The sequence below is a fragment of the Moschus berezovskii genome, chromosome 14 (assembly GCF_049115385.1).
Source record: "Moschus berezovskii isolate FMDL1 chromosome 14, NW_MosBer_1.0, whole genome shotgun sequence".
Classification (NCBI taxonomy): Eukaryota; Metazoa; Chordata; class Mammalia; order Artiodactyla; family Moschidae; genus Moschus; species Moschus berezovskii.
Genome location: NC_142473.1, coordinates 86,524,667 through 86,535,508, shown reverse-complemented (window position 1 = coordinate 86,535,508; position 10,842 = coordinate 86,524,667). Strand labels below are relative to the sequence as shown.

Sequence of the window (10,842 nt, the reverse complement as noted above, 5' to 3'; positions counted from 1 at the left end):
AGAATATGGAGTGGGCTGCCATTTCCTTCTCCAGGGGATCTTCCTGACCCCAGGGATGGAACCCCGTGTCTCCTGCATTGCTGGTGATTCTTTATCCACTCATTTTGAGATTCTTTTCCCATATAGGCCATTACCGAGTATTGAGTAGCGTTCCCTGTGCTGTGCAATAGAACCTTAGTAGTTATCTATTGCATATATAGTAGTGCATATATGTCAATCTACAGATTTTTTTTCTTAAGCCACTTGCTTGAGGCATGATTGACATACTGAAAACTGTACATACTCAGTATACACAGCTTGATGAGTTTGGAGATAAATGTATCCCTGTGAAACCATGACCATAATCTATTGTACCCTTTGAAATTTGCTAAAAGAGTACGCCTTATGCTGTGTTCTTATCACAAAATAATATCATAATAATAATAAATAAATAGTGCAGTAGGAAACTTTTGGAGGTGATAGATCTGTTCATGGCAAAGAAGGAGATTTCTCACAAGGAACTGGCCCACACAGTTCCTTATAGGGAAGTCAGAATTCCCACAATCCAGGAAACCCAGGAAAGCAGAGGCGTAGTTCAGGGTTCAAACATTAAGGAAACTGATGGTGTCAGTCCCAGTCCAAGCTCAGAAGAAAGTGTGCTCCAGTTCACACAAGTCAGGAAGAGAAGAAGGCATGAGTGCCCCCCACCCCCAACCCCCGACCTCGGCCCTGTGTTCCAGTCAAGCCCTCAGGATCGGAGGGCACCCACCACACTGGGGATGGTGACCTGCTTTACTGAGTCCACCAATTCAAATGCTTATCCCCTCTACCAACATCCTCACAGACACACCCAGAATTAATGTTTAGCCAAATATCTGCACTCCCTGACCCAGGGGGTAAAATTGACACATAAAATCATCCATGATAGGATCCGATTTTCCAAAAGATTGCGTGTACTGTCTATTTTGGCTTCCCAGGTGGCTACCTGGTAAAGAATTCGCCTGCCTGAAGGAGACATGGGTTCGACCCCGGGTCAGGAAGATCTGCTGGAGAAGGAAACAGCAACCCACTCCAGTATTCTTGCCTGGAAAATCCCACAGACAGAGGAGCCTGGCCGGCTACAGGCCATGGGGTTAAAAAAAGTCAGACATGACTTAGTTACTAAACAACAACAGTGTCTATTTTAACAATGAGTGCTGCCAATGAGATAAGTGAAAATTCTTGGCCCAGAGTCTGACATACAATAGACAATATGGGAATGTTTTCATTCATTTATTAATATACTTAAGTGGAAATTTAACATGAATGCCATTTCCTCTAGTGCCTTATCTCATCACCAGAAGATGGGCCCCTAAAGCACACTCAGACTTCATCTGCATTTATTCACTTGGCGCATCCCTGAAGCAATTGCATATACATCAAATGCTGTGCATGCATCAAAGGGCATTCACGTATAGGCAAAGTTTGCTGCCACGCACCAAGATTTCCTAAACGAAATCAACCCTGAATGTTCATTGGAAGGACTGATGCTGAAGCTGAAGCTCCAAACCTTTGGTCACCGGATGCGAAGAGCTAACTCACTGGAAAAGACCCCGATGCTGGGAAAGACTGAAGGCGGGAGGAGAAGGGAATGACAGCGGATGAGATGGCTGGATGGCGTCACCAACTCGCTGGACACGAATCTGAGCAAACTCTGGGGGACAGTGAAGGACAAAGAAGTCTGGTGTGCTGCTGTTCATGGGGTCACAAAGAGGAAGACACGACCGAGCAACTGAAGCGCGATGCCGAGAGAAGTGGGGGAGAAACGTGAGGCTGCTCGCGCCGACTGAAACCGCACACTCACTGTCTAACATTTTTCCCATTTGTTTATTTAAGTGGAAACTTTTTCCTGACTTTAAGCATGCAAGAACCCTCCAAGGGGCGGTTTCTTCAGCCCATTGACACAGTCTGGCACATAGCAGGAATTACTGAACATGTGTTGCCCTCTGAAGAAAAAGTAGTTGTTGACCATTTTGACGAACGGACACCAAGTGCATACCGGATTATATCATCGTTAGGTCCGCAATTCAGAGAAGAAAAGGCACAGCACAGAAAAAGTGGGTGCCTCCATAGCGTATTTCCCCAGATTCACCATTTTCCCAGAATCAGTCCTGCACGGATAACGTGGTCAGACACGCACGTGTTATCTCCTCTGGCCTAATGCGTGTTCTGGAACAAACAGACAGCACTGGCGGGCAATCAAGCCCCCTTTCCTGGAGTCCACCGTTTGTTGTTCCTTCAGTGAAGCGGGTCTCTTTCCCTCCGTCTCCACCACCTAAGACTGCCCGCTTCCACCAGCCTCACTGCAGCCAAAGGGATCTTCTTAAATTTCAGACAGATTATTTCATCCCTTGCTCGTCAAGTAAAGTCCACAAGTCCCTCAGTGAGCCTGCAAGGCTCTCCGCGACCCGGTTTCTCTTGGATTCAGCAGCTGCATCTCACACTGAGCCTCTCACTCACCAGGCTGCAGCCACTCTGCTTTCTCAGCTCCTCAGGGCATCCTGGCATTTGGACTCCTTCCATCTGGAGTGGTGACCCCGTCCTATGACTATGACGTACTTGCTCTTTAAGCCTCAGCTTAACGGTCAGCTCCTCAGGGGAGGCTTACCTGATCGCACCAAACTGGGTCAGAACCCTACCGTACAGGGTAACAGTATCCTGTGATGCTTCCTCTCTTCCCCTTTCCAAAATCACATAAAAAAATTTAACTGGGTTCAGTTCAGTCGCTCAGTCATGTGCGACTCTTTGAGACCCCATAAACTGCAGCACAGCAGGCCTCCCTGTCCATCACCGACTCCCGATGTTCACTCAAACTCATGTCCCTTGAGTCAGTGATGCCATCCTACCATCTCATCCTCTGTCGTCCCCTTCTCCTCCCGCCCTCAATCTTTGCCAACATGAGGGTTTTTTCCAATGAGTCAGTACTCCACATCAGATGGCCAAAGTATTGGAGTTTCAGCTTCAGCATCAGTTCTTCCAATGAATGTTTAGGGTTGATTTCCTTTAAGATGGACTGGTTGGACCTCCTTGTAGTCCAAGGGACTCTCAAGAGTCTTCTCCAACACCACAGTTCAAAAGCGTCAATTGTTTGGCACTCAGCTTTCTTTATGGTCCAACTCTCACACCCACACATGACCACTGGAAAAACCATAGCCTTAGCTAGACGGACCTTTGTTGGCAAAGTAATGTCTCTGCTTTTTAATATATTATCAAGGTTGGTCATAACTTTCCTTCCAAGGAGTAAGCGTCTTTTAATTTCATGGCTGCAGTCAGCATCTGCAGTGATTTTGGAGCCCAAAAAATAAAGTCTGACACTGTTTCCACTGTTTTCCCATCTATTTGCCATGAAGTGATGGGACCAGATGCCATGATCTTAGTTTTCTGAATGTTGAGCTTTAAACCAACTTTTTCAACTGTGTAATGGTTCAATATCTATACCCCACATTCTAATCTCCATGAAGGAAAAACCGTGTCTATCTTATTTACTATTATATTTCTGAACTTAGTATTATTTCTCATATGTGGTTGATAAACTGTAAATATTTGCTGAATTGATGAGTCAGTTTGTGGACTCTCCATAGAGACATTTCCCAAGTAATATTTCTAGAAGACGTGAAGGTCATTAAAAGGTGGCGGTCAGATTCATAGTCATCTGTCTGATGATGCTAAAGTAAATGTCCTATAGGAGATGGAAGTGCTGGTTTTCATTACTGGAGAATAGAAAATAGCTTGAGTGAACTGAGCCAGATGGTCCATGAACAATGCTTCAGAAATAAAACAGGGATCCTGACCTTTGGTGATCAAGAAATATTCCAAATGTTATCCACCAGGCTCAGTCCAGCTTTATACCAAGATCGACCCGTTTTCAGTAACTAATGCAAGTCAGCACAGCTTTCTTTGCTCCTACAGTGTCTTGGTCTCACCGTGTCTCAGGAAATAAACTAACCTCAACGTTTTCCAGTTCACATCTTTTTTTCCCCTTTCTTTCCTCTATTTTCCTTCCCTTATTTTCTTCCCCTTGAATCTTCCATGACAAATACCTAAATTATACATGATTGACTGTTGAGGAAAGCTTCTTTTGGTCAAGGTTGATTTCCACCCCACTACCCACAACCAAGGAAGATGACTATCCCCACTATGTAAGCAATAAGCTATTGTATTGTAAGTATTCAAGGTCCAAATGTTAGCTTGGTGCGAAAAAAGATATTATGTAGCTGAGAAAACAATCAGCAATATTCAGGATGGTTCAGAAAAATAAATTTCACATTTATAGCATCTTATCACTTCTAAAGTCGTTCAGCATTCAATTTCTCTTGAGGCTGGCTTTAATCATAGCTAGGTAATTTTTACTGGTGTGATAACTGAGGCAGAGAATTTCTGGCTCAAGGTCACAGAGTTAATAAAGCAATTACTGGAAACTAAATCTACATTTTTTTTTTTTTTGCCTCCGTATGTCTTTGTAATTATCAGGTCTGGTTTCTGTATTACAAAGACAAGCTAAAAGCCCAAAGGATTATTTGCAGGAGCTTCTGAATCAATGGAGCTCAAGTCTTACTCTGCTCGGGAAGCCTTCATCCTGCTGAGAGCTCGCTTCAGAGCCCCCTTCATGTCCTTGTTCCTCAGGCTGTAGACCATCGGGTTCAGCATCGGGATGACCACAGTGTAAAATACTGACACAATCTTGTCCTCCCCGAGAGATTTCCCCATGTTACCTTTCAGGTACATGAATATGAGTGTCCCAAAGAAAAGAGCCACTACTGTTACGTGAGAAGCGCAGGTGGAGAAGGTCTTGGCTTTGCCACCAGCGGAACGAATCTTCAGGATGGCCCGAATGATGAACAGGTAGGATATGAGAATCACTGAAATGCTGGTTGCAATGACCAAGAAAGCTAAAAGGTAGATCACCCGTTCTCGTGGCCTGGTCTCACTACAGGCAAGCTTCAGCAGAGGTGGGAGGTCACAGAAGAAGAAATCCACGTGGTTCGACTTGCAGAAGGAGATGGAGAAGGTGCACCCAGTGCGGACCACGGCATTGACCGCGGCGCCACCGTACGCCCCGGCCACCAGCACCACGCGGGTCTGGGGCGTCACTGCGGAGGCGTAGAGGAGAGGCTTACACACAGCCACGTAGCGGTCGTAGGCCATCACGGCCAGAAGGAAGCACTCGGCGCTAGCGCAAAGGGTGAAGAAGAAGAACTGGGCGGCACAGCGCTCAAAGGTGACGACGCTCGCACCGGTCCACAAGGTCTCCAGCAGTTGAGGGACAATAACGGAGGAGTAGCAAACGTCCAGGAAGGAGAGGTGGCCGAGGAAAAAGTACATGGGAGTCTGGAGGCGGGGGTCGCTCTGAATCAGCGCCATCACGCCCAGGTTGCCTCCCAGGGAGATGAGATAAAGGAGCAGAAACACAAAGAAGAGCCCCGTCTGCAGCCCGGCCCCCAGCTGGAACCCCAGCAGGATGAGTTCTGTTACCACAGTGCCATTCCCTGCCATGAGTCCTGGGTTGTCCCCTGAAATCAAAGAATCAAACCTCATTAAAGCTAAATTAATATGAACACGGCTTGATCTGATCACTTTCAGCAAATCAGTTGACGGGTTTTGAATTTTATCTATTTTTGACCCTGCTGGGTCTTGGTTGCTGTGTGCGGGCTTTCCTCGCTGTGGCGAGCCAGGGCTACTCCCAACTCCGGTGCATGGACTTCTCGTCGCAGTGGCTTCTCTCACGGAGCACCAGCTCCAGGGCGTGCGGGCTTAGAAGTTGCTGCTCCCAGCTCTAAAGAGCGCAGGCTCAATAGTCGGGGCACACGGGCTTAGTTGCTCTGTAGCGCGTAGGACCTTCCCAGATCAGGGATCAAACTCAGGTCTCCTGCATTGACAGGCAGAGTCTTCACCACTGAGCCACCAGGGAAGTCCTCACTTTACAATTCTTACCAACATTTTTCACTGGATCTTGCAGAGATCCTTGCAAGCACATATTTGTTCATCCTGCTTTTCACGAGAAGAATATAAGGGTCAAAGGGGTAAAGTGACGAGCTCGTGATTTCATAGTAAAAAGCCTAAACCAGAGCTAGAACACAGCTTCATAGGCAATTCCTAACTTCTTACAGGTTCCGAATTGGAAACAGTCACCGGCCTCACTAAAGAGTGAGGAGAAACCCTCGCGGTATAGCACTAAGGACACGACCTTTGAAATCAGACCGTGGTTCCCATCCCTTGAGACCTCGGCCAAGTTAATTCATCTTTCCCAACCTTAGTCTCCTTGCTGGTTGAATAAGAAGGTCAGTGCTAAAGTCCTCACGTCACCATGAAGGACGTAACTGTATCTAACACTTGGTCTGACTCACACACTTAGAATTATTTTTTTCTAAATTCTGCAACCATGTAACATGCTTCTAGGTTCATGTATATTCTGGAATCTTATCTCCAAGTCCACAGCACCTTGGAGTTCTCATATCAACTCTATCTTTCTGCGTGGCTATTTTGGTGGGCGTCGGAACCCAACAGAGTTGGACGCAAGACGGTGAGCTGAGCAGAGCGAGCACTGCTAGAGCTCCTACGAGCTGTCACCCACCGAGTGCCTTCTTCCTCTCTGCTCTGCCAGCAACATGTCCTGGTTTCCACGTGCCCTTATCGGAAAGGAACTGCCCCATGATTTTAAAATGCCAAGTCACTGTCAATTGATAAGAATCATGAATCAAGCCATTCCAGAATTAGCCTGCAAAGCTCCTGAAGGGACAAAGCCATCACACGGAGTTTAGAATTCTAATGAAGATCGAGGGCTTGCCAAGAATTCAGACAATCTTGCTTCTGTGCCTTTTGGAGGCTCATCATCTGGGGAAATGGAAATACTGAGTGCGGACTTCAGAGGTGATTCTTTTTGTCCTCCCTCCATCCTTGAAGCAAAAACTGAATTTGAGAGAGCTCTCACAGGATTTTAAGTAATTAAGAAAATAAAACTTTGGCCAATGTTTAGCAAAAGCTGATCTAATGATGAAATAAATGTCAGTGTCTGGTGTTTACCCCTCCCCCACTGAAATCCTGCTAAAGTAAATATTTAGCAGTTCTTTTCTTTCCTCAGGGTCCAATATAATATTGACTCTCAACCAAAACAATGACTTGCTGCGTTCTTGGAATTCACACAAATCATCCTGACCAAAAAGGGAAAAAAGAGAGCGAGACTTACGGTCATTTATTTATTCAGTAAGAATATGCTCAGGATTTACAATGCATGAGGCACCATTCTGGTTGCTGGAAAGAAAATACAGACAAAGACCTTTCCCTTGTGAAATGCTCATTCTAGCAGAAGAACTAGGCATATACAAAATCTGTTTTTTGAAAAAAGAGCTGTATTTTTTACCAAGATAGAAGATAAGTGCTATGAAACACGTGCACACACAGAGCTTTGGGAGACCCAAAGTATGAAGAGGAGTGTTAAATAGCCTCATCAAGGAAGGCTCATTGAAAAGGTGACATTTCTGCAGAAATGGCAGGGATCGGGAGCTACTCGTGCTCGTTTGTACACATGATCTGTGCACGAGCACAGGAAACAAGACACCAGCAGCGGACCACCTCGCTTCCATTCCACAACATACAGAATTCTTCGGGTCCTTCTGAGACCTGAAGACAACTTTGTTCAGAAGTGCCAATCTCCTAATACACAGAGAAACCCCTAAGGTATCAGAGGCTCGATAATCAGCCTCAGGTCACTCAGTGCAAAGGCAGACTAGAATATAGCACAGTGGCTGAGAAAATGGGTCCTGAAGACAGACAGAGCTTGTTCCAAAGTCACCTGTGTCTATTTGTGTGACCTTGGGCTAGGTGTTTGGTCTCTAGACTCTCAGACACAATAGGCTTGCAATAGCAACAACAGCTCTGCTGTGCTGAGGGAGGCAAAGGAGATAATTCACAGAAATACACAGGACGTGCCTGGCACAGGGTAAGCCTCGATACATGCAATCGTTACAAAATGAGTTTTCAGCCACTCATGGGTTGTTCCGCCATGCAGAAATTGAATTTACCCCCGTTTTATTACTGAGTAAAATGAGGCTCAACTGGTTAAACCAACCTTCCCAAGGCCACACCAGGACCTCTGGCTCTAAATTCACTGTGCTTCCACCAGCCGACACACGACTCGTGATTCTGGCCCAGGGAGTGAGACGCCAGCGCAGCTCCGGGCAGCCCCGGGGGAAGGCATGAGTCAGTCCCGCCTCCCCCACCACTCCCCCTGAGAGACACTTCTAGATCTCCTCTGCGGGAGGAGCTGGTTGCCTTGGGAGCGGAGCGTCCTGGTGGGGAGGGTCCGCTGCTGATGGTGAGCCAGGAAGAGGGCAGAAGGGGAAGGCTGGAGCGGCGTCTGGAGGCCTGCACGGTATCTGCTGTCCGCCACGACGGTGGCATGGAGCCTCAAGCCGCTCTCCTCCCGTCTCTGGATCTGGGTCCTCATATGACCAGACTGGACTCCGTGAGCTCGACCGCTGGGTGCTGTTCTACAGTGTGAGGACCTCTCTTCTCTTAAAAGGCCCATGGTAGAGGAAAGGGCGTGTACTGGTAACACTGAGGGAGAACGGCGTTGAAACAGCAGTCACGTTGCGTGAGAGGCTGTTCCAGGTGTTCTGCATACACTGCCTCACTGACCCCCACAACACCCGACACTGGAGACGGTCACCATCTTCACTTGTAGACTGGGAAAGAGAGGCTCACAGAGATGAAGCTGGTTGGTTCAGGTAAACCACGGGACTGCCCTGGGGCTCAGTGTAAACACTCTGCCCGCCACTGCAGGAGACGCAGGTTTGACCCCTGGGGTCAGGAAGATCCTGGGGAAGGAAATGGTAACCCGCTCCAGTGCTCCTATCTGGGAAATCCCATGGGCAGAGGAGCCTGGGGCTACAGTCCTGGGGGCAGCAAAAGAGTCAGACGTGACTCAGACACTAAACGACAGCAAACCAGCAGTCTGGGATTTGAACCAGGGTCTGCTGGACTTCAGGGTCATGCTGCCAGCTCCTCACGAGGATGGTAACGAGTCACCGTCTATGAGCACCTCTCACCACAACCAGAGCTTTCTGCCGGCTTTACAAGCATTACTCTCTCTATTTGGGCAAAGAGGAGAGTGACACAAATTAAATACAAACTTTGGAAACTGACCACAACTCTGAAGCCACTGCACACGTTCTCCTTTTTGTAGTATCAATCTTTATTGGGCCTGCCTTGTCTGCAGGGACGTGAGGCAGACCGCGTGCCCAGGACCACCACCAGATTTAAACTCCAATCAAGAACGTGCCACCACCAGGACCCGCCAGCACAGGTTTAAGTGGGGAGAGAACGGCCACGTGACCAGCCTTGCTCCCGCCTCCTCACCAGTTCCTACCTGTCCTTTTGCTTTGCCCAGCTCTCATTCCTCATTTTTTATTCATTATCTTGCTACATGTTATACATTTTTATAAGCCACTTTAAATCTCTTCTGGAAAGAGATATTGATGAATAAATAAATACAAAATAAAATTGCCTGTTTGCCAGAAGCCAAGATCATCCAAACAAGCAGCCATCAGACCAATAACAGTGCTGCCAGAGCCCTTTGCCAAATGGATTCTGGAAAGACAGTGCATGCACGGTGGTTCAGTCTAAATCAGACCCAACTAAGGATGATGAGGAAAGGCAAATGGTCAGGGGAGCAAACGGACAGCTCGGGAGGCCTCCAGGTCTGCGCCACTGCAGGCAGTTCCTGAAATCTCCATAAACCCAAATTCAAGGATAGGGACCTAGGACTGCATCTTGAAACCGTGGAAAGCACGGAGGGTCTCCTAATCCCTAACATACTCTGTGTGTGTGTGTTTCTGCTTTTCAGATTTCTATTTTAAATTGGAGTATAGCTGATTGGCAATGTGGGCTTAGCTTCATGTGTACAGCACAATGAGTCCGTTATACACACACACGCACCTATTCTTCTTCTAGTTCCTTTCCCATTTAGGTGGTTACATAACATCACGCAGCTCCCTGTGCTACTCACTAGGTCATTTTGTTTATCCATTTTAAACATAGCAGTGTGTACCTGTCACTTTAGTATGATCCTTCTGAGCATCAGGTACACCTATTTTTCTTTTTCTTTTTTTTTTTAGTAAAATTTTTTTTTCTTTGTGAAATTTTTAAATTTATTTTATTTTTTAACTTTGTTTTCATAAAGTTTTTATTTTATTATTTTTTAGTTTATTTTAATTGGAGGCTAATTACTTTACATTATTGTATTGGTTTTGCCATACACTGACATGAATCTGCCCCGGATGTACATATGTTCCCCATCTTGAACCCCCCCTCCCACCTCCCTCCCCATCCCATCCCTCTGGTTCATCCCAGTGCACCAGCCCCGAGCATCCTGTATCATGCATCGAACCTGGACTGGTGATTCATTTCACATATGATAATATACATGTTTCAATGTCACTCCCCCAAATCATCCCACCCTCGCCCTCTCCCACAGAGTCCAAAAGACTGTTCTATACATCTGTGTCTCTTTTGCTGTCTCGTATACAGGGTTATCGTTACCATCTTTCTAAATTCCATATATATGCGTTAGAATACTGTATTAGTGTTCTTTCTGGCTTACTTCACTCTGTTTAATAGGCTCCAGTTTCATCCACCTCATTAGAACTGATTCAAATGTACTCTTTTTAATGGCTGAGTAATACTCCATTGTGTATAAACAAATGGGACCTAATTAAAATGAAAAGTTTCTGCACAGCAAAGGAAACTATAAGCAAGGTGAAAAGACAGCCTTCAGAATGGGAGAAAATAATAGCAAATGAAGCAACTGACAAAGGATTAATCTTAAAA

General features: G+C 46.4%; 1 protein-coding gene across 1 annotated transcript; it reads right to left on the bottom strand.

Annotated features, from left to right (window-relative positions):
• Window positions 1-4,569: 4,569 nt before the first annotated feature.
• Window positions 4,570-5,511, bottom strand: LOC129554162 (olfactory receptor 9I1-like). Its single transcript, XM_055422780.2, has one exon. The coding sequence runs from the start codon at window positions 5,509-5,511 to the stop codon at window positions 4,570-4,572; it is 942 nt and encodes a 313-aa protein (XP_055278755.2).
• Window positions 5,512-10,842: the final 5,331 nt, after the last annotated feature.